General features: G+C 34.9%; 1 protein-coding gene across 1 annotated transcript in view; it reads right to left on the minus strand.

Annotated features, from left to right (window-relative positions):
* The window catches only part of RPS6KA6 (ribosomal protein S6 kinase A6), a 135,502-nt gene that overhangs the window by 72,525 nt on the left and 35,598 nt on the right, over positions 1 to 27,379 (minus strand). Inside the window, exons 2-5 of the mRNA XM_032620969.1 lie at positions 26,153 to 26,269; positions 19,195 to 19,276; positions 18,445 to 18,525; positions 7,328 to 7,407 (exon numbers count right to left, since the gene is read on the minus strand). Coding sequence (XP_032476860.1) covers positions 7,328 to 7,407; positions 18,445 to 18,525; positions 19,195 to 19,276; positions 26,153 to 26,269 — 360 coding nt within the window. The remainder of the gene's footprint in view (positions 1 to 7,327; positions 7,408 to 18,444; positions 18,526 to 19,194; positions 19,277 to 26,152; positions 26,270 to 27,379) is intronic.

Consider the following 27,379-nt stretch of genomic DNA (forward strand, 5'->3'; position numbering starts at 1 on the left):
GTAATATTTATCTTTGTATGTGGTAGTGATAACAATTTAAAATGTTTTTTTTCTGAAATTCCTAACCAATTTCTCATATACGGTTTACTGAACAATCAATCTCTTTGCCATTAACTTGTGATTCTTCCTCTATTCTAATAATATATGGTAAGTCATATATACCAGAATATTCCTGGACTATACAGTATGTTTCTAATCTTGTGTTGATACTGTGATGGTTTGCTTATAGCAGTAGCTTTATAAAGTTTTAAACAAGAGGTAGGGCAAGGAAATGGTGTTCTTTATTTTCAAAATGTCTTAGTTCTTTTCACTTGTTTACTTTTCCAAACATGCTGATAAAATCATCTGTCAATTTCAAACAAGAATTCCTATTGGGACTTTGTTTGAAATTTTGTTAAGTATACAAATTGATTCTGGAAGAACTGGAAGTTTTATAATTCTCAGCCATTCATCTCATTGTATTTTCTTGACATTAGCAAAATATGGTATGATCTAAGAGGTGTGTGTGTGTGTGTGTGTGTGTGTGTGTGTTTGTGAGGAGAGAAATTTGGGGAGGTGCTGTTCCCTTTAAAATATATATGACATACATTATAAATTTCTTTAACAAATACAAAAATGTATTTTTAAAAGTCTTTTTCTAAGGCATAAAGTTCTCATTTTTGATGATATAGCAGTTTTTTGTACATACACATGAAGTATAACCAATAAAAAACTTATTAATAAGCTGTCTATAGAAGTAACCATTAAATAATTTCTTAGCAGCCTGTTCAATGAATATACGAATTTACTGTCTTTTGGGAAATGCATTTAAAATGCTTGTTCTTACCTAATATTCCAGACTTAGGAATCAAAACTTACTGACTGCATCTCTGTGCTAGTATGGGTTTAGATAGTCCCACATCGAGAATGGAGGTCTGAAGAGTTTAAAAGAAAATCAGAAATGACTACAAGTAAGAATTTCTCAAACATATTCTTCACACTTCTACAATCTGACACAAGAAATCATGAATACTTGTTATACTATTGTCCCTCTGTGTCTTGGAACCAGCTTTTAATAAGGTCCTTTAAAGACCCTCTGGGAAGGGGGTCCTAGACAGACCCCATCACATACTGAACTCTGTTTTAGAGTAAAGAATATACCAAGGTCACAGTCTATGTTCATGCATGGAATGTTCTATACTGGAGGTAGACAGGTAGAGGCAGACAGAGAGACAGGTTTTAGTCACTTAAGCACTAGCTAGCATCCCAGAATCACACTGTTCCTTTCTCACAGCAAGTTCTAGAATTCTGAGAATCAAGAGTAGTTTTCTCATATTTTAATTATGGAAGTGAAATGTTGAACCACTATTACCCAATTAAAATTCTACTGCCAGACTACCACTTCAAGACAAAATGAGGTAGACAAAGACAGGATTTAATCTCCCATCTGAAACAACTAAAACACAGGACAAAATATATGAAATGACACTTTTCAAGACACTGGACATCGCAACAGAGGACAGTGAATATTGAGAGATGGAAACAACCATACAACTGTCCTAGCTCACTACCTGGAAAGAGTTCTTAAGCAGCAATGCAGGGAGGGCAAAGTCAGGCCAGAGCCTGGAAGGCTCCTGAGTTGATGAGATGGAGCTGAGAGAGTGGGGAGACAAGAAGGACAGAATTCATAAGATAGAGTACAGAAGGGAGAATTACAGAGAGAGAACTGTAGAGTTATATAGATGGTCTCTCTCAAGTATTCAGCAGAGAAATGCTCAGCACATGTGAGGAAACCTGAGCCAGAAAAATAACCAATGGAAGTATTAGAGGGACTAATCCATGGAACTCACACAGGGCCAGGAATAGTTCCTATTACCTCCACACAGAGCAGAAAACCTCATAATTCACAGGGCACTGGACAGAGTAATCAGATGCTTCACAGTGGTGTAAAATCATCCCGATTAGACACTGCTCTGGTCCAGTTTAACAATCTGAAATAAACTAGTTCCGCACAAATTCCAGAACAAAGTTCAATAATATTTATAGGAATACAAAACAATCCATCACCTAACAAGGTGAATTTCAGGATGTCTGCCATCCAATGAAGAATTCCCAATCATGGATCTAAGGAAACTACTTGAGCCCAGGAAAAGAACAACCCTAAAAGATTTTTAAAAAAAGAATTCACAGAGCTCACAAAGGACCAGGATAAGTCCTGTACCAAACAGTGAGAGTGAAAAATCTCATAATTGATAGGCTGGTTAGAGTACTAAGAAGGGTCATGTTTCAGTATTGGGAAAAATTAATCCTAAATTCTGCTTTGGTACCACATAACAAAGGTTAAAAGCAAGACTCAACAGGCTAACTGCCTCCCAGAACAAAGCTAAATACTACTTATAAGAAAACACAAGTATCTAGAGTACAAGAAAATTAAATTCATAACACCTGCCATCCAATAAAAAATGACCTGCCATCCAATAAAAAATGACCATACAATTATCCTGCCACTGAAGCACAAAAGCAACCATAGACAATACTTAAACAAATGGGTGTGGTTGTGTTCCAATAAAACTTTATTTACAAAAAAATCAACAGGCCATATTTGGCCTGAGACTATAGATTCCTGACTCCTGAATTAAAAATTTATACTACAAACCCTAAAGCAACTACTAAAATAACACAACAACAAAATGTTATTTTGATAAAAAGCCAACCGAAGGTATAAAAATAAAATCATGTAAAATAATTAATTAAAAATAAGGCAGCAGGGCTTCCCTGGTGGCGCAGGGGTTGAGAGTCCGCCTGCCGATGCAGGGGACACGGGTTCGTGCCCCAGTCCAGGAAGATCCCATATGCCACAGAGCAGCTAGGCCTGTGAGCCATGGCCGCTGAGCCTGCACGTCCAGAGCCTGTGCTCCGCAACAGGAGAGGCCACAACAGTGAGAGGCCCACGTACCACAAAAAAAAAAAAAAAAAAAAGGCAGCAAAGGAGAAATAAAAGAACAAAGAACAGAAGGGACAAAAATAACTCCATGAATAGAAAGATGGAGATTCAAACCCAACCATATCAACAGTCAGATTAAATGTTACAAGTCTGACACACCCATTAAAAAGCATAGATTTTCAGACTGTATAAAAGACAGGGACAATTACATGCTGCCTTAAGTACTGCACATTAAATATAAGGACAAATAGATTAAATAAAAATATGGAAAACAATATACTAAACTACCACTAATTTTTTAAAAACCTGGAGTGCCTGTATTAATATCGACATAGATTTCAAAACAAAGAACATTAGCCGGTATAAAATAAGTCATCTCATAATGCCAAAGGGTAAATTCACCAAGAGGGAATGATAACCCTAAAGGTTTACGCACTTAATAACAGAACTTTGAAATACATGAAGCAAAATCTGACAGAAATTCAAGAAGAAATAGATAAATCCATAATTATAGTAAAAGGTTTCAATCCCTGTCTCTCAAAAAATGTTAGAACATGTAGAGAAAAAATTAGGAAGAATATAGTAGACTTAATACCACTATCAACCAACTTAATCTAATCGACATTTACAGAACCTTCTACTACCCAAAAGCAGAATACACATTCTTCTCAAGTACACATGGAACATTTATCAAGATATACCATATTCTGAAGCATAAAATAATTTAAGTGAATTTAAGAGAATTCAAGTCATACAAAGTGTGCTTTATGACTACAATAAAATTAATTTAGAAACCAATAATAGAAATTTATCTGGAAACTGCCTAAATATTTTTAAATTAATTAGCATACTTCTAAATAATCCATGAGACAAAGAAGAAATAAAAGGAAATTAGAAAATACGATGAACTAAAAGAAAATAAAAACATCACATATCAAAATTTGTGAGATGATGCTAAAGCAGTATTTAGAGGGAAACTTGTAACACTATATGCTTACATTAGAAAAGAAGAAAAGGTCTCAAATCAATAATTTCTGCTTCCATCTTAAAAACCAGAAAAGCTAGTGAAACACAAAATTAAGTAGAGAAAAATGAAGTAATAAAAATTAAAGTGGAAAACAATGAAACAGAAAACAAATACAACAGAAAAAATCAGTGAAACCAAAAGCTGGCTGATTCTCTAAGAAGAACAATAAAATTGATAAACCTCTAGCAAGGCTAAGTGAGATAAAAAAAGAAGACACAAAATACCAACATCAGGAATGATGATATCAACATCATTAATGATTCTATACCTATAAAAGTCATAAGGGGATATTATGAAAACTTTATGCCAGTGAATTTGATAACTTTGATGAAATGGACACATTCCTTAAAAGACACAAGATACTAAAGCTCATTCAAAAAGAAAGATGAACTGAATGGCCCTAAGTATATTAAAGAAATTGAATTTATAGTTAAACATCATACCATTTAAAAAACACTTCAGGCCCATATAGCTTCACTAGTGAATACTACCAATCATTTAATGACAATTTAACATTGAACTTTTCCAAAAAATTGAAGAGGAGAAAATTCTACCCAACTCATTCTATGAAACCAGAATTGCTCAGACACCAAAATTAGATATAAACAATAAAGAAAACAACAGTCAAATATCTCTCATGAAAATAGATGCAAAAATTCTTAACAAACTTTTAGTAAATAACGTCCAATAATATGCAAAAAGGATAATACATCATGACTACATGGGGTTCATCCACAGATGCAAGGCTGCTTCAACATTTGACAATCAATCAATGTAATTCACCATATTAAAATATTAAAGAAGAAAAAAACATGATCATCATCTCAATAACTGCCAAAAAAAAAGGATTTGACAAAATCTAACATACATTCCTGATAAAAACCCAACAACCTAGTAATAGAAGGGAACTTTTTCAACCTGATAAAGAACATGCAAAAAGACCTATACTTAACTTTGTAATTTATGGTGAAAATATGCTTTCTCCCCTCAAATCAGAAATAAGGCAAGAATGTCTGCTCTTACCAATACTTTTCAACACTGATCTGGAGGATCAAGCCAGTGTAACAAAGACAAATAAATGATGTCCATAATGGAAAAGAAGAAATAAAACTCCTTATGTGCAGATTACCAATAGAAAGTTCTAGTTGTAGTCTACCAAAAAGTTGCTAGATAAAATCAGTAATTTTAGTTATACTGTGGGATACAAAGTCCAATATACAAAAATAGTAATCATATTTCCATCCAATTTGAAAATAAAATTAAGAAAGTAATTCAAGTTACAACAGCATTTTTTAAAAAGAAAATACTTAGAGATAAATCTGACAAAAGACATGCAAGACCTGTACACTGAAAATGACAAGACACTGCCGAGAGAAATTACGGAAAACTTAAATAAATGGAGAGAGATACTATGTTCATGGATTGGAAGACTCAGTACTGTGAAAATGTCAGTTATTGGCAAGTTGAACTACAGATTCAATACAATCCCAATCAAAATCCCAGCAGGCTTTTTTGTAGAAAGTGAAAAGCTGATTTTTAAATTGATATGGAAATGCAAAGGACCTAGAAGAGGCAAAACAACTTTGAAAAAGAAGAGCAAAGCTCAAGGATTTGCAGTACCTGACTTTAAGACATATTATAAAAGTACAGTAATCAAGAAAGTGTTGTATTGGCATAAAGACAGACAAACAGATCAACTGAACAGAACAGTGTCTACAAATAGATCTTCACATATACAGTCAATCGATTTTCAACAAAAAATGCAAGGTAATTGAGTGGAGAAAGCACAGTATTCTCCAATGATGATGCTAAAACAATGAGATATCTATATACGATAAAAAGGACTTCAACACATATTTATCACCATATATGAAAATGAACTCAAAATTGATTATAAACATAAATGTAAAACCAGAAACTACAAAACTTCTAGAAAATATAAGAGAAAATCTTTGTGACCTAGGATTAGGCAAATATTCCTTAAGCAGGACACCAAAAAACACAATTCATAAAAGGAAAAAATATATATAAATCAGACTTCATCAAAATTAAGAACTTCTGCTTTTTGAAAGACCCTGTAAAGAGTATGAAAGGACAAGTCATAGACCAGAAGAAAATATTTTCAAACATACATGATAAAGGACTTACCATCCAAAATATATAAAGACTCAAAATTCAGTAAGAAAATTACCCAATAGAAAATGAGCCAAAGATTTAAACAGACATTTCATCAGAAAAGATAGATATATGTCAACTAAAAACATGAAGAGATGCCTAACATCATTAGTTATTAGGGTAATGCAATTCAAAACCACAATATGGTATCACTACACACTTACCAGATGTTCAAAATTAAAACAAGACTGACCATACCAAATGTTGGTAAGGAGATGGAGCAACTGAAACTCTCATATACTGCTGGTGGGAATGTAAAAATTATCTAACAAATTATATAACAATTTTCTTTGGAAAACAGTTTGACAGTGTCTTTAAAATGTTAAAAATATAGACCTACTATATAACCCAGTCATTATATTCTTAGGTATTTAACCATGAAAGACGAACACATGCCCATACAATCACTTGCACATGAAAGTTTGTAGCAGCTTTATTAGTAATATCCAAAAATTGCAAAAAAAACCACACATATCCATCAACAAGTGAATGAATAAACAAATCATTGTATATCCATACAGTGGAATACCACTCAACAATAAAAAGGAACTACTGATATGTGCAACAACTTGCATGAATCTCAAAATAATTATGCTGAGTTTAAAAGCCAGACCAAAAAAAGAACACATACTATATGATTCCATTTATATAAAGTCCTAGAACATGCAAACCAAACAGTGACAGAAAGCAGATTGAGTAGGGGTCAGGCAGGAGGGAAGCATTAAAAAAGGGCATAAGAAAACTGTTGGGGATGATGAATAAACTAAATATTTTTATTGTGTTGATGGTTTCACAAGTTTATACAAATGTCAAAAATTATCAAAGCATGTACTTTAATATGTGCAGTTTAGTGTATGTCAACTGTACCTCCATGAAGCTGTTTTAAACATGAATAAATTAAACACTACTCCCAGAGGCATTTTGGTAGCTTGAGTAGCCAAAGTCCTAGGTTTGCCCCTAGCTACTTCATCCGGTTATTTATACTGATCTTGTGCCTAAGAGAAAAATGAGTAACACATTGAGATGATCTAAATGACAGGCAGACAGAAAATGCCATTAACTGGCACATTCGCTAAATACTATGTAACAAAAAAAGAATAATTAAAATTTCGATAGGAGAAAAAGTAAGTAGCAAAAGAAAAGAAAACAATTATTCTTAGTTTTGTTTCAATAAAGTATAGCAAAAATTTACAAATACTCACCTCTTTGGATAATCTTGTGAAGACATCTCCTCCCCTGAGAAAATCCAGTATTAAATACAGCTTCCCTTCAGTCTGAAAGGCTAATTAGAAATTAGAATGTAGTAATAATAACTTTTAAGGCTTACAAAGCTTAGCATAGTTTTTAATTAATATATATGTTTAGAATTTTATTACTGAACACTATAAAGCAATTAAGCATTTACTCACATGGTCCATGACTGGATAACATTATCTCAAAATTAAAACTAGTGTTGAAAAAGCTATAAACCCCTTGCCAGAACATAATCAACCTTGGATGTAGCTTTACACAGAAACTTGTACCACCGTCGTTTTCCTGATTTATGGAGCACCATGTTCTACTGCAATTGCCTTAACTCTACTTCCCCACCTACTGAAAATCTACTAATTCTGTCAAGCTCAACAAAAATGCCACCCCCTCTATTTAGCTTTCTTCTATTAAGGATTTCCCTCTTTTCACATTTCCCTGTAGCATCCTTAACCTCTTCCCCATCAGAATTACTTGTTACTACTTTTGAGATCTCATTGCACTTTATTTATGTCTCTCTTATGGTACTTAATCCATTTTGATTTATACAATTAATTGGACTTACATGTCTGTGTTCCCTATAGATTATAAATTTCTTGAGATCAGAGATTATTTCACCTCTAGAGCCCACTGAATTGAATAGAATGTTTTGAACACAACTTGTGTTTAGTGATTAATCTAATGATATCCTAGAGACTCAAGAAAGGAGATCTTTAGATAATACGACTACTCTCATTCCATTAGGGTAATGGGGAATAAAAGAATAATGGGTGGAAAATTCTACAGGGATTTTTACAGAGAGAGTTGGGTACATACTATAATGCATTATTTGTCAAAATTACCTAAGAATAAAATCAATAGCTGCTATCTTTTTAAATTTCAAAAATTGAGAGTGACATAGTAGATTGGATCAGTGATTTAATAATGTATATGCCATTGAATTCTCCAGGAAAGCCAAATGGCACAATCTCATGCATACATTAAACTAGCAATGGAGCCATGCTTAAAATTCAGAACTGCATGGATTGGAAGAATTAATATTGGTGACCCAAAGCAATCTACAGATACAATACAATCACTATCAAAATAACAATGGCATTTTCCACAGAAATAGCACAAATAGTTTTAAAATTTGTATGGAAACACAAAAGACCCTGAATAGCAAAAACAATAATGGAAAAGAAGAATAAAGCTAGAGGCATCACACTTCCTGACTTTTAGACCATGCTAAAAGCTACAAAAATCAAAACAGTATGGTACAGTCACAAAAAGAGCCATACAGATCAATGGAACAGAATAGAGACCACAGAAATAAACCCACACACTTATGGTCAATTAATCTACGACAAAGGAGGCAAGAATATACAACAGAGAAAAACAGTCTCTTCAATAAGTGGTGCTGGGAAAACTGGACAGCTGCATGTAAAAGAATGAAATTAGAACATTCTCTAACACCACATACAAAAATAAGCTCAAAATGTATTAAAGACCTAAACCATAAAATTCCTAGAAGAGAACACAGGCAGAATACTCTTTGACATAAATCGTAGCAATGTTTTTTTTGGATCTGACTCCTCAGGAAATGGAAACAAAAGCAAAAATAAGCAAATGGGACCTAATTAAAATTAAAAGCTTTTGCACAGCAAAGGAAACCATCAATGAAATGAACAAACCTACTGAATGGGAGAAAATATTTGCAAATGATATGACCAATAAGGAATTCATATCCAAAATATATAAATAGCTCATATATCTCATCATCAGAAAAAACAAACAACCCAATTAAAAAGTGGGCAGAACACCTGAATGGACATTTTTCCAAAGAAGATATACAGATAGCCAACTGGCACATGAAAAAATGCTCAACATCGCTAATCATCAGAGTATCAAAACCCCATATCAAAACAATGATGACGTATCACCTCACACCTGTCAGAATGGCTATAATCAAAAAGTCTACAAATAACAAATGTTGGAGAAGATGTAGAGAAAAAGGAACTCTCACACACTGTCAATAGGAATGTAAATTGGTGCAGCCACTGTGGAAAACAGTATGGAGGTTCATCAAAAAAATAAAAAATATAACTATCATACGATCCAGCGATTCCACTCCTGGGTATATATATGAAGAAAAAGAAAATATTACCACAAAAAATATATGCACCACAATCTTCACAGCAACATTTTTTACAATAGCCAAGATAGAGAAGCAATCTAAGTGTCCATCAACAGGAGAATGGATAAAAAAGATGTGGTGGGAGGAATCGGGAAGATGGCGGAAGACTAAGACACGGAGATCACCTTCCTCCCCACAGATACATCCGAAATACATCTACATGTGGAACAACTCCTACAGAACACCTACTGAACGCTGGCAGAAGACCACAGACCTCCCAAAAGGCAAGAAACTCCCCACGTACCTGGGTAGGGCAAAAGAAAAGAAAATAAACAGAGACAAAAGAATAGGGACGGGACCCGCACCAGTGGGAGGGAGCCGTGAAGGAGGAAAGGTTTCCACACATTAGGAAGCTCCTTCGCAGGCGGAGACTGTAGGTGGCGGAGGTGGGAAGCTTCGGAGCAGCGGAGGAGAGCACAGCAACAGGGGTGCGGAAGGCAAAGCGGAGAGATTCCCGTACAGAGGATTGGTGGAGACCAGCACACACCAGCACTAGAGGCTTGTCTGCTCACCCGCCGGGGCGGGCGGGTCTGGGAGCTGAGGATCGGGTTTTGGTCAGAGCGCAGGGAGAGGACTGGGGTTGGTGGCATGAATACAGCCTGCAGGGGGTTAGTGCACCACAGCTAGCCGGGAGGAAGTCCGGGGAAAAGTCTGGACCTGCTGAAGAGGCAAGAGACCTTTTCTTCCCTCGTTGTTTCCTGGTGCGTGAGGAGAGGGGACTAAGAGCGCTGCTTAAAGGAGCTCCAGAGACAGGCATGAGCCGCGGCTAATAGTGTGGACCACAGAGACGGTCATGAGATGCTAAGGCTGCTGCTGCGGCCACCAAGAAGCCTGTGTGTGAGAACAGGTCACTATCCACACCTCCCTTCCAGGGAGCCTGTGCAGCCCGCCACTGCCAGGGTCCCAGGATCCAGGGACAACCTCCCTGGGAGAACGCACTGCGTGCCTCAGGCTGGTGCAACGTCCCGCCGCCCTCTGCCACTGCAAGCTCACCCCACATCCGCACCCGTCCCTCCCCGTGGCCTGAGTGAGCCAGAGGCTCTGAAGCAGCTGCTCCTTTAACCCCTTCCTGTCTGAGTGAAGAAGAGATGCCCTGTGGCGACCTACACGCAGAGGTGGGGTAAAATCCAAAGCTGAGCCCCAGGAGCTGTGCGAACAGAGAAGAGAAAGGGAAATCTTTCCCAGCAGCCTCAGAAGCAGCAGATTAAAGCTCCACAATCAACCTGAAGTACCCTGCATCTGTAGAATAAATGAATAGACAACGAATCAGCCCAAATTGAGGAGGTGGATTTTGAGACCAAGATTTATTATTTTTTTCCACTTTTCCTCTTTTTGTGAGTGCGTATGTGTATGCTTCTGTGTGAGATTTTGTCTGTATAACTTTCTTTCACCATTTGTCCTAGGGTTCTATACATCCGTTTTGTTTTTTCTTTTAAAAAAGTTTCTTTCTTCATAATTATTTTTACTTTAATAACTATTTTATTTTATCTTACTTTATTTTATTTTATCCTTTCTTTCTTTCTTTCTTTCTGAATTTCTTTCTTTGTTTCATTCTTTCTTTCTTTCATTCTACATTTTCTCCCTTTTATTATGATTCATGTTGATGAAACACTCTTGGTGCTGTAGCCAGGAGTCAGTGCTGTGCCTCTGAGGTGGGAGAGCCAACTTCAGGACACTGGGCCACAAAAGACCTCCCAGCTCCACATAACATCAAAAGGCAAAAATCTCCCAGAGACCTCCATCTCAACACCAGCATGCAGCTTCCCTCAATAACCAGCAAGCTACAGTGCTTGATACCCTATGCCAAACAACTAGGAAGACAGGAACACATCCCCACCCATTAGCAGAGAGTCTGCCTAAAATCATAATAAGTCCACAGACACCCCAAAATACACTGCCAAACGTGGACCTGCCTATCAGAAAGACAAGATCCAGCCTCATCCACTAAAACACAGGTACTAGTCCCCTCCACCAGGGGGACTACACAACCACTGAACCAACTTTAGCCACTGGGGACAGACACCAAAAAAACAGGAACTATGAACCTGCAGCCTGCAAAACGGAGACCCCAAACACAGTAAGATAAGCAAAATGAGAAGACAGAAAAACACACAGCAGATGAAAGCACAAGATAAAAACCCACCAGACCTAACAAATGAAAAGGAAATAGGCGGTCTACCTGAAGAAGAATTCAGAATAATGATAGTAAAGATGACCCAAAATCTTGGAAATAAAATACACAATATGCAAGAAACATTTAACAAGGACCTAGAAGAACTAAAGATGAAACAAGCAATGATGAACAACACAGTTAATGAAATTAAAAATACTCCAGATGAGATCAATAGCAGAATAACCGAGGCAGAATAACGGATAAGTGACCTGGAAGATAAAATAGTGGAAATAAATACTGCAGAGCAGAAAAAAGAATGAAAAGAACTGAGGACAGGCTCAGAGACCACTGGAACAACATTAAACGAACCAACATTCGAATTATAGGGTTCCAGAAGAAGAACAGAAAACGAAAGGGACTGAGAAAATATTTCAAGAGATTATAGTTGAAAACTTCCCTAATATGGGAAAGGAAAGAGTTAATCAAGTCCAGGAAGCACAGAGAGTCCCATAAAGGATAAATCCAAGGAGAAACATGCCAAGACATATATTAATCAAACTGTCAAAAATTAAATACAAAGAAAATATATTAAAAGCAGCAAGGGAAGAACAACAAATAACACACAGGGAATCACCATAAGGTTAACAGCTGATCTTTCAGCAGAAACTGTGCAAGACAGAAGGGAGTGGCAGGACATATTTAAAGTGATGAAGGAGAAAAACCTACAACCAAGATTACCCTACCCAGCAAGGATCTCATTCAGATTTGATGGAGAAATTAAAACATTTACAGACAAGCAAAAGCAGAGAGAGTTCAGCAACACAAAACCAGCTTTACAACAAATGCTAAAGGAACTTCTCTAGTCAAGAAACACAAAGAGAAGGAAAACACCTACAATAACAAAAACAAAACAATTAAGAAAATGGGAATAGGAACATACATATTGATAACTACCTTAAATGTCAATGGATTAAATGCTCCCACCAAAAGACACACGCTGGCTGAATGGATACAAAAACAAGATCCATAAATATGTTGTCTACAAGAGACACACTTCAGGCCTAGAGACACATATAGACTGAAAGTGAGGGATTGGAAAAAAATATTCCATTCAAATGGAAAGCAAAAGAAAGCTGGAGTAGCAATTCTCATATCAGACAAAATAGACTTTAAAATAAAGACTATTACAAGAGACAAAAAGGACACTACATAATGATAAAGGGATCGATCCAAGAAGAAGATATAAGACTTGTAAATACTTATGTACCCAACATAGAAGCAGCTGAATACATAAGGCAAATACTAGCAGCCATAAAACGGGAAACCGACAGTAACACATTCATAGTAGGGGACTTTACCACCCCACTTTCACCAATGGACAGATCATCCAAAATGAAAATAAATAAGGAAACACAAGTTTTAAATGATACATTAAACAAGATGGACTTAATTGATATTTATATGACATTCCATCCAAAAGCAACAGAATACACATTTTTCTGAAGTGCTCATGGAACATTCTCCAGGATAGATCATACCTTGGGTCACAAATCAAGCCTTAGTAAATTAATAAAATTGAAATTTTATCAAGTATCTTTCCCGACCACAATGCTATGAGACTAAATATCAATTACATGAAAAGATGTGTAAAAAATACAAACACATGGAGGCTAAACAATACACTACTTAATAACGAAGTGATCACTGAAGAAATCAAAGAGGAAATCAAAAAATACCTAGAAACAAATGACAATGGAGACACGATGACCCAAAACCTATGGGATGCAGCAAAAGCAGTTCTAAGAGGGAAGTTTATAGCAATACACTCCTACCTTAAGAAACAGGAAACATCTCGAATAAACAACCTAACCTTGCACCTAAAGCAATTAGAGAGAGAAGAACAAAAAACCCAAAGTTAGCAGAAGGAAATAAATCATAAAGATCAGATCAGAAATAAATGAAAAAGAAATGAAGGAAACAAGAGCAAAGATCAATAAAACTAAAAGCTGGTTCTTTGAGAATATAAAAAAAATTGATAAACCATTAGTCAGACTCACCAGGAAAAAAAGGGTGAAGACTCAAACCAATAGTATCAGAAATGAAAAAAGAGAAGTAAAAACCGACACTGTAGAAATACAAAAGATCATGAGAGATTACTACAGGCAACTCTATGCCAATAAAATGGACAACCTGGAAGAAATGGACAAATTCATAGAAATGCACAACCAGACAAGACTGAATCAGGAAGAAATACAAAATATGAACAGACCAATCACAAGCACTGAAATTGAAAATGTGATTAAATATCTTCCAAAAAACAAAAGCCAAGGACCAGATGGCTTCACAAGCAAATTCTATCTAACATTTACTGAAGAGCTAACACCTATCCTTCTCAAACTCTTCCAAAATATAGCAGAGGGAGGAACACTCCCAAACTCATTCTATGAGGCCACCATCACCCTGATACAAAAACAAGACATGGAGGTCACAAAGAAAGAAAACTACAGGCCAATATCACTGATGAACATAAATGCAAAAATCCTCAATGAAATACTAGCAAACAGAATGCAACAGCACATTAAGAGGACCATACACCACGATAAAGTGGGGTTTATTCCAGGAATGCAAGGATTCTTCAGTATATGTAAATCAATCAACATGATACACCAGATTAACAAATTGAAGGAGAAAAACCATATGCTCATCTCAATAGCGGCAGAGAAAGCTTTTGACAAAACTCAACACCCATTTATGATAAAAACCCTCCAGAAAGTAGGCACAGAGGGAACTTTCCTCAACACAGTAAAGGGCATATATGACAAACCCACAGCCAACATCATCCTCAATGGTGAAAAACTGAAAGCATTTCCACTAAGATCAGGAACAAGACAAGGTTGCCCACTCTCACCACTCTTATTCAACATAGTTTTGTAAGTTTTAGCCACAGCAATCAGAGAAGAAAAGGAAATAAAAGGAATCCAAATCGGAAAAGAAGAAGTAAAGCTGTCACTGTTTGCAGATGACATGATACTATACAGAGAGAATCCTAAAGATGCTACCAGAAAACTACCAGAGATAATCAATGAATTTGATAAAGTGGAAGGATACAAAATTAATGCACAGAAATCTCTGGCATTCCTATATACTAATGATGAAAAATCTGAAAGTGAAATCAAGAAAACACTCTCATTTACCACTGTAACAAAAAGGATAAAATATCTAGGAATAAACCTACGTAAGGAGACAAAAGACCTGTATGCAGAAAATTATAAAACACTGATGAAAGAAACTAAAGATGATACAAATAGATGGAGAGATATACAATGTTGTTGGATTGGAAGAATCAACATTGTGAAAATGACTCTACTACCCAAAGCAATCTACAGATTCAATCCAATCCCTATCAAACTACCACTGGCATTTTTAACAAAACTGGAACAAAAAATTTCACAATATGTATGGAAACACAAAAGACCCCGAATACCCAAAGGAATCTTGAGAACGAAAAAGGGAGCTGGAGGAATCAGGCTCCCTGACTTCACACTATACTACAAAGCTACAGTAGTCAAGACAGTATGGTACTGGCACAAAAACAGAAATATAAGGCAATGGAACAGGATAGAAAGCCCAGAGATAAACCCATGCAAATATAATCACCTTAATTTTTATTATCAAGGCAGGAATGTACAGTGGAGAAAGGACAGACTCTTCAATAAGTGGTGATGGGAAAACTGAACAGGTACATGTAAAAGTATGAGATTAGATCACTCCCTAACACCATACACAAAAATAAATTCAAAATGGATTAAAGACCTAAATGTACAGCCAGAAACTATCAAACTCTTAGAGGAAAACATGGGCAGCACTCTCTATGACATAAATCACAGCCATGTCCTTTTTGACCCACCTCCTAGAGAAGTGGAAATAAAAACAAAAATAAACAAATGAGACCAAATGAAACTTCAAAGCTTTTGCACAGCAAAGGAAACCATAAATAAGACCTAAAGACAACCCTCAGAATGGGAGAGAATATTTGCAAATGAAGCAACTGACAAAGGATTAATCTGCAAAATTTATAAGCAGCTCATGCAGCTCAATAACAAGAAAAAGCCAAACAACCCAATCCAAAAATGGGCAGAAGATCTAAATAGACATTTCTCCAAAGAAGATATACAGATTGCCAACAAACACATGAAAGAATGCTCAACATCATTAATCATTAGAGAAATGCAAATCAAAACTACAATGAGATATCATCTCACACCAGTCAGAATGGCCATCATCAAACATCTAGAAACAATAAATGCTGGAGAGAGTGTGGAGAAAAGGGAACACTCTTGCACTGCTGGTGGGAATGTGAATTGGTACAGCCACTATGAAGAACAGTATGGAGGTTCCCTAAAAATCTAAAAATAGATCTACCATATGACGCAGCTATCCCACTACTGGGCATATACCCTGAGAAAACCATAATTCAAAAAGAGCCATGTACCAAAATGTTCATTGCAGCTCTATTTACAATAGCCCGGAGATGGAAAGAACCTAAGCACCCATCATCGGACGAATGGATAAAGAAGATGTGGCACATATACACAATGGAATATTACTCAGCCTTAAAAAGAAATGAAATTGAGTTATTTGTAATGAGATGGATAGACCTAGAGTCTGTCATACAGAGTGAAGTAAGCCAGAAAGACAAAGACAAATACCGTATGCTAACACATATATATGGAATTTAAGGGGAAAAAATGTCATGAAGAACCTAGGGATAAGACAGGAATAGAGGCGCAGACCTACTGGAGAACGGACTTGAGGATATGGGGAGGGGGAAGGGTGAGTTTTGACAGGGCGAGAAAGAGTCATGGACATATACACACTAACAAACGTAGTAAGGTAGATAGCTAGGGGGAAGCAGCCGCAAGGCACAGGGATATTAGCTCGGGGCTTTGGGACAGCCTGGAGGGGTGGGAGGGGGAGAGTGGGAGGGAGGGAGACGCAAGAGGGAAGACACATGGGAGCACATGTATATGTATGGCTGATTCACTTTGTTATAGGTCAGAAACTAACACACTATTGTAAAGCATTTATACCCCAATAAAGATGTTAAAAAAAAAAAAAAAAAAAGAGCCATGTACCAAAGTGTTCATTGCAGCTCTATTTACAATAGCCAGGAGACGGAAACAACCTAAGTGTCCATCATCGGATGAATGGATAAAGAAGATGTGGCACATATACACAATGGAATACTACTCAGCCATAAAAAGAAACAAAATTGAGTTATTTGTAGTGAGGTGCATGGACCTAGAGTCTGTCATACAGAATGAAGTAAGTCAGAAAGGGAAAGACAAATTTCATATGCTAACACATATATATGGAATATAAGAAAAAAAATATGTCATGAAGTACCTAGGGGTAAGACGGGAATAAAGACACAGACCTACTATAGAATGGACTTGCAGATATGGAGAGTGGGAAGGGTAAGCTGTGACAAAGTGAGAGAGTGGCATGGACATGTATACACTACCAAATGTAAAATAGATAGCTAGTGGGAAGCAGCCGCATAGCACAGGGAGATCAGCTCGGTGCTTTGTGACCACCTGGATGGGTGGGATAGGGAGTGTGGGAGGGAGGGAGATGCAAGAGGGAGGAGATATGGGAACATGTGTATATGTATAAGTGATTCACTTTGTTATAAAGCAGAAACTAACACACCATTTTAAAGCAATTATTCTTCAATAAGAAAAAAATAAAAGAAAAACAAAAAGATGTGGCGTACACACACACACACACACACACACACACACACACATACACACACACACACTGATTATTAATCAGCCATAAAAAAGAATGAAATATTGCCATTTCAACAACATGAATGGACATAGAGAATATTATGCTTAGCGAAAATCAAAGACAAATATTATATGATATCACTTCTAAGTGGAATCTTAAAAATAAAACCAACTAGGGAATATAACTAAAAAGAAACAGACTCATAGATATAGAGAACAAACTAGTGTTTACCAATGGGGAGAGGGAGGGGGATGGGGCAAGATAGGGGTAGGGGATTAAGAGGTACAAACCACTATGTATAAAATAAGTAGCCTACAAGGATATATAGTACAACACAAGGATTCATCACCAATATTTTATAGTAAATATAAATGGGATATAACCTTAAAATTGTGAAACACTATATTGTACACCTGAAACTTATGTAATACTGTAAGTCAACTATATCGCAATTAAAAAAAAAACGAAAAAAACCTCAGAACTGTCTGACTCCAAATTCATGTTCTTTCCATTGTACCTATTGCTTCTCACTTGTATTCCTCTCCTGCCAAATATAAGAAAAAATAACTCAAATAGACTAATATACCATATGGTCCTCTTCAACAGAATGAGGAAGTAAGATTAATATGCTCATTATGAACATGTAAGAGGAGCCCTTCCAAACACAAAAATGTTTTGAAGAAATTGTCACAGTAGTTTATAGCCTAAGAGCCCTGGAGGTATAGCCTAGTACAGAAATACTACTAGACAAGTAATCAGAAGACACTATCTTGTTACCTTAGACAAGTTAACCGACAAATACAGGAAAGACAACTAAAAGCTAGATATTAATTCTTATTTCAGATAAATACATTTTACATAGTTGAATGTATTAAATCATTCCATATTCATTTCCTGTTTGAAGTATTTATACCCTGTTATATTATTGTCTGAAAGGAAATCTTAGTTCTCTAATTCCATATTTTTTTAAAAAAAAGATTACATACCATAGTGCAACTTGACAATAAATGGATGATTTACTTCCACCAGTATATCCCTCTCCATCTTTGTCCGAACTCTGTCTCGAACTAAAAATTACAGAAGAGTAGAATATATTGCTCTCGTATATAATTTCAGTAGAGATCCCATCAGCAATTCACCAAACAAAAATACAGAAATATAAAACATAACTTTGTAAGTGCCCAAATTTGCAGTCTATATTCCTAGACAGTAATTACCATATTCTCAGAAAGCTAACAAATTCAGTTTAGATCTAGAGATGTGTTAAGGAGACACAAAGTTATTTGGTGAATAAGCATTTATTATATATTAGTCTCCAAATTGTTCAAATGAGTTTATTGATTAAAACTGAGCACAGTGTTATTGTTATCACAGCCTGGAAGACAGTGTATATAAGTGTATGCAGGTGGCTGTGCTTTCTCAATATGCAATACCAAAACAGATAGACAGAAAAAATAAGAATCTTGAAATAAAAGAATATAGTTTAATAAAATAAGTTCACTTTAAGTAAAACATGTCACTTTTTATCCCATTAAATTTTTACTAGGGTACACTCTCACTAAATTAGGGTATATGCCAATATCAACCCTAGAAATATCACTTACCACTAGAAATCTGTAACAATTACTAATGTTAAAAGGAAACTAAATCTACTCATCTTATATAAGCAGTACACAGCATATTTCTTAAAACAAGCTTTACCACATTCTATTTTAATAAGCTTTCCAATTTTCTACCTTTTAAAGAAGCTTTCTTTAACACCTTCATTGCATAGAGCTGCCCAGCATCAGGACCAGTCTTCTTTCTAACAAGAAAAACCTAATAGGAGAATTAAAATTAAAACAGTGAAATTCACATCCCAAGCCATTCCTGCTAAACATAAACATTAGCACATAAATACAGCCTTGCATTTTCTCTAATTTTATAAAGATATGCCTTTCTCTATAAATTATACTTGGTTAATATTTCCTCACTTTCAGTCACTTAGTGAATCACACTCCCGTACATCCTATTGTGGAAAAGAAAATTTAAAAGAACATTTGAGAAGTTTCTGATGTAAGAGATAAATAATATAACGAAAGACAATTTGAGCTAAGGGAGCTCCTTATAAGACCCAAGCTCCTTTTTGTTACCTTAATAAGGAGCAAACAAATGTGATGACCATTAATTTGATACCTTCATTTCTACTTCCCTATTGGTCCATTTTAGAAGTTACCAGGTATTATATTTTCTAATAAGAAATCAGGCAATTCTTATCTGTCTGCCAAGAAAAAGAATCAAGATGGCAAATATTTCAATAAAGAAATGAAAGTTAAATTATTTAAAGTTACCAAGTAAGCTTAAGTAATAATATCTCATATTTTCAAACCAGTATTATGACTCATTAAAAGCTAAGTTTTAAAAAGCCTCAGTTATGAAGATAATTATGAGTATATTACAGTTTTATGAGTTATTTATTAGTAAAGGGTTGTTTCAATTTTTTAATTATTTAGTAAAACGTGTTCACTGCCTTACCTGCCATCCTCAACTCTAACAAGTTCTATTCAAGTGTTGCTTAACTTTAAAATGTGGTCAAGTAACTAACTTGTTCACACAAAACTGCAGATGGGAGAGATTTTAAGTAATTTTTTGTCTTGCCTCTTTCCTAAGGTAGAGCTTAAAACCCTTTAATCCAAATATTTTATGTGATAATTATGTATCAGCCAACTGGGCAGGTGAGGGGGTGGAATCTTTACTTCATTTAATCTCTGCTTCTCCTATTCTTTATATCAGACCTAAACTCAAGGACCATTTCAGGTTTACAGTTTTCATACTCATCTAGTGTAGTGCTTCTCACACTTTCTGTGTAGACCAACCAGTCTTTTTTTCCCCCTTTTCTCCAAGTCCATTGCAGACCATACTTCTATAAAATATAATCAAAATGAATTATTTAGAAAATTGAAATTTAAATGTCATAAAATACAATCCCTTTTTATACTAATTGATTCTACACATAAAATTACTTTGTCAAATTTCTGTAAAAGTTGCTAAATGCTCTCAGTTTTTGAACATGTCTTACAGTAAGCCAGTAACAGTTCATACCACACTTGGAGTAGACTAATCAAGAGAATTCACATATTAACAGATGGCTGGGTTTTGCAACATAAAACTATCTTTGGAGAAAAGAAAAGTTCAGGGCTTGAACCAAATCATAAATTTGCATATCACCATAAACATTTCTGTACTGAAAGAACTAACAAAGCTACTACCCTATGTTACTTTCATGTCTAATATCTACTCTGAACTCCAACAAGATCTCCCCAAACAATGTAGAACCCCAAGGAAGTGTGCATTGCCACAGAAGATTTCAGTAGCTTCATTCCATGGAGTTATTTTTAGTGCATTTAAACTTGGAGAGGATAGTCCTAAAAATCCATGATTTTTCACTGATGAAAATAGTAAGCAATGGAACAGAATGCCAAATTTAACACACCTATAGCCTACCCTCGGTCTCCTTTATAATGAAGATTCACTAGAAAATAAAATTAGTATTTTATAAATGAACAGTGCTAAATCAGGCATTTTAATCACAGAAGAATATATTCAATCTGGGTTAGAAAGAATACAAACACAAACTAGATTACCATGGGGTTCTAAATGTCATATAAAACTTACTAAGTGAGCTAAAGAAACTATGACCCCAGATGCACATTTTCTTATCTGTATTTTTCAAGTTTACTGCTGTTGGCAAACAAGTGGACTTGTACGTATTTGTATAGCTGATTTCAGTCTATAACAGTTTTTTAAACAGCAGGTTAAATTAATTGCCATAACACACACACACACACACACACACACACACACACACACACACACACACACACACAAAAGCTTCAAAGCTAAGCAAATGGCATTAACCCTAAGCACCAGACTTAAAGTTTTCATTCAGTTTTACTGACATGGGCAAATAAAGGTAGATAAACAGTTTCCTCTTTCCTAATCAATATCATGTGACCAAGATGTTGACAACAGAGGAGTCAAGTCATTTCGTGAGTGTTGACTACACCACAAGTAAGAGAACTATCTTTCTCAGTCTCTTCCAAGAAAGCAATTCTCAATATTTTTGGTCTCAAGAATTTTACTTTGCTGTACAGTAGAAACTAACAACATTGTAAAGCAGCTACACTCCAATAAATATTAAAAAAATAAAAACCTTAAAGATGATAAGCATAAAAAATAATTCTTTTACAATCCTAAAAATTACTGATGACTCTAAAGTACTTTTGTTTTTGTGGGTTATATCTATTGATATTTACTGTATTAGAAATTAAAACAGAAAAAAATTAACTATGTATTGATTCATTAAAAATAATAAATACTTGTTATATGTGAATATAAATATTTTTATACAGATAACTATATTTTTTCCAAAACAAAAAAATCAATGAGAAGATTGACACTGATCTACATTTTTGCAAGTCTCTAATATCTGGCTTAACAGAAGACAGTTGGATTCTCATATCTGCTTCTACATCCAATCTGTTGCAATTAAGTTATTTTGCTTAAATTATAAGAAGAAAATCAGGCCTCACACAGATATGTATTTGGAAAAGGGAGTACTATTTTAATAGCCTTTCCATATAATTGTAGTTATTCTTTTTTGATATGACACAAGAATTTGACAAGTGACAGTTTCTTAAAGATTAGTTGCAATGAAAAATCTGAAACCACATCAATTAACTGTCCATATTCTTTTATATAATAATCCATGGTCTACCTGACACTTTGAATGGATTTTGTACTGATGTCTGATTTGATAACATCATGTGTTTGGTCAACTCAAAAACATTGGTTCACTGAGTTATTCAGATCTTCCAAAAGTTGACAGTAGCAATCTCATCAGGAAAGTCTTTTGAGTATTGAGAACAGTTGAGCCCACAGTGGCAAATAAAAATTTTCCAAAATTCTAATTTTTTGCTTCAAAGGTCGAATTTTATCATTGACAAAATTATTATCAGTTGTTTTCCATGAAATAACAGGTTCTCTCCATTCATTTTTGAGAAAACATCTACCAAATACCCAAGTTTAAGTAACCATAGTTTGTCGATCATTCTTTCAAGTAAAAATACTTTTCCATGAAAAAAGTGTCTAATTTAGCTCACAACAAAAAAAATGCTCTGTCTTGAGACAATCATACTTTTGGTATGCAGCTAAAGTACTTTGTGTACTTCTCAATTTCATCACACAATATTAAGAAGATGTGTACTCAAGGGTTGATACTTGATAAATTTAATCACTGTTAAAACCTCATCGAGGACATTCTTAAGTAAAACACATTTTTTTTAACTGTAAGTGGGTGACAGTGAAGAATATGATTACTGTTGTAGTTTAAAATCACTTCCTTGACTGTGCCAAAGTGCCAAAAGTTTTACGAATAATATCTTAGTATTATAAAGCAGTCTTGACCTTGAGAACCCCCTGAAAGTGTCCTGTGGATATCCAGGGGTAGTAGACTCCACTTTGAGAACCACTGTTCTAGAACACAGCCTTTAGTGGAGTTGAAAAGAATGGAATACAGAGGGTAAAAAGAGGCAATTAAAGAAGAAAGAAAAACCCAAAGCACAAAGCACAAAGCAGCCACTTTTCCCCTATCTCTTAAAACACTCACTAGTATCTCAATATGGCATCTAATAGAAGCCATCATTAACAGTCTAGAGATATAACTGTTTATTTGTTCATTACCTGATTTGTTCTTTTCAGGTCTAATGAGTGAACTTTCCTAGCATAAGAAAACATCATCTCACTCTGCTCTCTTCCCATCATCAACTACAGAAGAAGCTGCATGACTTCAAACTACTGTTTCTAAAAACATCTCTTTGCTGATCAGAGAGGTTTCTTTTCAGTCACTCTAATCCAATTCTCAGAAATTGTTCAGAAGAGAAATGAATGAGTGAATTACTCCAATATACTTTTCTCTCTGTCATATGGACTTTTATATTTTCCGTTAAGAAGTGTTTGCTGAAGTGAACTGCAGAACTGCACAGCTTTAACACTGATTGAAGAGAAAGGACCATTTGCAAGAAATTTTAAGTTGTAAACATATATTTTTAAAACTATCTCTTGATAGCTAATCAATTACTAAGGAGGGCAAGGGTTTGATATTTTCAAAAATCCATTTTTAAGTCCTATATTTAAAGGCTTTACTACCACAAAAGCAAAAACAATATGAAGCATGAATGTTAAAATGTATGTATGCTTTGTGTAAATGATTTGACATGTGAAATATATGAAAGGCTAGTCTGACAATGTCAAACATGTTTTCAAGTGTTTTATTTTATTGTGTTTTAAAATAAGTAATGTAAGTTGTTTGGTATACTTCATTTCAATTCACACATTACTTGATGTGCTTAGTACAGAATTTTATATGCATCTTTTATGATAATGCATGCTTCTTTAAAGTACAATTTTACAACTGATTTTTGTAGGATTTTTCCCGATTAAATAGACTATGTAGATGTTCAATGTCACAAAGCATTATATAGGTTAAAATTCCATTTACTGCATTTTAACAATGGGACTTTCACAGAAAAACTTATAAATAAGACTGCAGCCCAAAGTTTCTTGGAATTGCTCCTACACTTATCTGATTCACAGCCTTGGCCAAATTCCTGAATAGGTTCAGCATATAACAAGTCCCACCCACACAATGCCTACGCAAATGACATAATACTGACAAGCAAGTATGTTCACATCCTAGGAAGAAAAAAATAAGCCACCTCCTTAATATTTCTTTGGTTGATGAACTGCACAAGGATCACTATTCTGTATTTTAGTATTAGGAATTTTTTAAAGGCTTCTATGATATCCTTGTTAAACCAAAGTTCCTGTACAAAGCTGAGTGTACCCTGAATTTTTTAAGGACTGCATTGACAACTTGTCAGAGTGTTGCTATAATTAATGTGAAGATGTTACTGAAGACATTTTATTATGTTATACTGTATTTTCTTCATGAAGCCCCATAAGAAAAATTTCTCTGGTCTGTTTCTTAAAGATACTGTCAATAATCATACAATTAAATGTTTCAGCCTCTTTATAATGGCTGCCAAAATATTTGTCTTCACTTTTGCCCCATTTCTAGGCCCTTATACCATGCATCTGTGAACAACAGAGTTTATTCCTGGCTTCATCTCATCTTTCCTGCTCTAATTTTTCTGCTTCCATCATCTTCCCCACTTACTTTAAATTTTATTTTATTTAGTATTCATCTATGAAAGCCTTAAATCCTTTCTGGAACAAAGCTGTATATAAATAAATACACATATGAATAAATTTATCTATATCAAATGACAAAACAAATACTTTTAATGGCTTGAAATGATTGCCTGGTGATATTTTATTTGAGTCGCTATGTAAGCATTTATTATTGGGGATATAAAAGAACTTCATCTCTGTTCTAAAATTAACATCATAAAATATAATGTAAAATATTTGTTTATATACTGTACTTTTAGTAACTTTAAAAAATAAAGGTGTTCAAAATGCACATGCCTACTCTACAGGTCAGTTCTATAAATACACCCCCCACACATACAATCTATTGAAAGCTCCTTCTAGTTTTACTCCCCCTAGCACAACTATTCAAGTCCTATCTCCCTGTCATCATATACCTCCTGTACCAATTCACTGCCAAACCATAATCCACCTTAGCTTGTACTTTTTGTGTCCTGAAAATGTTTCTCTATATTTTACATGTTGTATTCTATACCACACAGGTATCAGATTACTTTAAGACAATTATGTCTACTTTATATTAACCAATGCTGTTTTTTAAAGTGTTATACACAAACCAGGTGTTCAATAAATGTCTTTCTTTTATAATGTTTCAGAGCATAATAAATAAGCAATGCTCAACTTCCTTACTTTCCCCTTTGAAACTAAATCTCGGCCACCCTGAAATTAGCAGTTTCTCATTAACTTCCTCCCCTTAAATTGCCACTGTTGCTGTTTCCTAAAGGCTGTTACTTAATATGTGTATGCAATACTTTTCATGTCTTAGATGTTAGGTATACAAAAGTCAGGAACCAGACCTACATACATCTTTTCCAAGAATCATATACCATTAAGCCCTTAATAACCAATTTTAATAATGAGTGTCAGAGTTTATCTTCCTCAATTTTGCTTTTTCCCTTGAAATTTAAGCCCTTTGAAGGCAGGAGTTTCACATAATCCATATATCACCCAGTACTTACCATAGCTGTACTTTACACACATATTTGCTTTAAAAGATGATAGATTAATTCATGTATTCGGTACATGAATTGATACATACATTCTGACTTCTGTGATAGAGCTAAGGAATACAGATGAAATCACCAATAAAGAAAGCTAAGGTCATGCCAGCATGTGAACAGAGAAACAAGATCTCTTTTAAAAATTCAAACTTTCTTGATTTAGGCAGCTAATAAATAGCATGCTATATTTCGTCCTAGAGATATCAGTGATCCCAGGGGATTAGAAAACCTTTATTATTACAGAGAAGAATAAAGAAATTGAACTAAAAATACAACAGAAATAAAAAGCAGTAAAATTAGAGCCGCCTTTGTGTGTATCCTTTGACAATTTAGAAACAGCACATTTATCAGATTTCTACCTATGTGTATACATTTTTGCTAAATGTTTAGAAGAAAAACAAATGGGGAAAAAGGCATCCATTACCTTTCCAAAGGATCCCTGACCAAGAACTTTGAGTAACTCAAATTGTGCAGGATCTGCTTTCTCATATCCTTCCTTAACGTGATGAGTAATAGGGATTTCTTTAACAACTCCTTCATCCTGAAAAAAGAAATCCAAGCAATACTCAAATATACTTACAACATCTTATTATTAGCTCCATTTAGAACCAGAAATCACAACAGAAATAATTTAATACCTAACTCCTTAAATCTAGCACAGAATTTTATGGGCTACTAGCATCACCATTTCCTGGGTTTTCTAACACATAGAGATAGAACATCACCACCACCACCCCTATTATATAATTTCATGTAAACAGAAGCATGTAAAATCTATGCTTCAGCTTCTGTTCCAACTAGGTAGAGACAGAAGTAAAACATCAACAACTAACAGAGTCTTAAGAACCTCAATGGAGTATGACTTATGAGGTAGATGCAGAGAAAGTCAAGAGATAGATAAAACCTTGTAAATTGTGGGACATGACAAAAAATGTGAACCTCAAGAGTTCTTTTAAATAGTATTTCACTATACCATTTTAAGTAGTCAGTAATATATGAATATTTAAATGCCCAGCTAGCCATATCAATGAAAAAGAAACTAGCCTAGACAAACAAAATCTGCAAAGCCCAAAAATATGTTTCCAGGCCATGAGCCTACTTTTATTTAAACTTTATATATAAATTATATGCCAGATTTACTACCACCTGGGTCAGGCAGAAGGAAGTCACCTTGGAAGTGTTTCTGCTCCTTCATATAGGACTCTATATCAAGACTACACTCAGGTGAACTGTAATTCTAGTCCCTAGCACAGTATCTAGGATGAAAAAAAAACCCTCAAATATATTATATATCACAAAATAACAAAAGCTGGGATATATTATCCAACCTTCTGACTCTATAGGGGAGAAAACTGAGACACACAGAGTTTAAGTTCACGTGACTAGTTAATCATGATGTCTAGAAGTCTTGGTAGCTTTCCATTATATCATATCAATTCTGGTCTGGATGGCAAGAATGTTCCCAATCCATTCATCCTTTAATTAACTGATTAATCAATGGTGACTGTGGTAATAATGGGCAAGAGCATGGTCCCAAGTAAGCTGGCTTCATGGCAGCTAAAATAACTGCCATGTTACATAAGTAGTCATACATTTACTCTCAAAGAAGGGTATCCAGCAGAGGAGTTTTAGCTTTAGGTATTAAGAACCA

This window comes from Phocoena sinus, chromosome X (assembly GCF_008692025.1).
Source record: "Phocoena sinus isolate mPhoSin1 chromosome X, mPhoSin1.pri, whole genome shotgun sequence".
NCBI lineage: Eukaryota > Metazoa > Chordata > Mammalia > Artiodactyla > Phocoenidae > Phocoena > Phocoena sinus.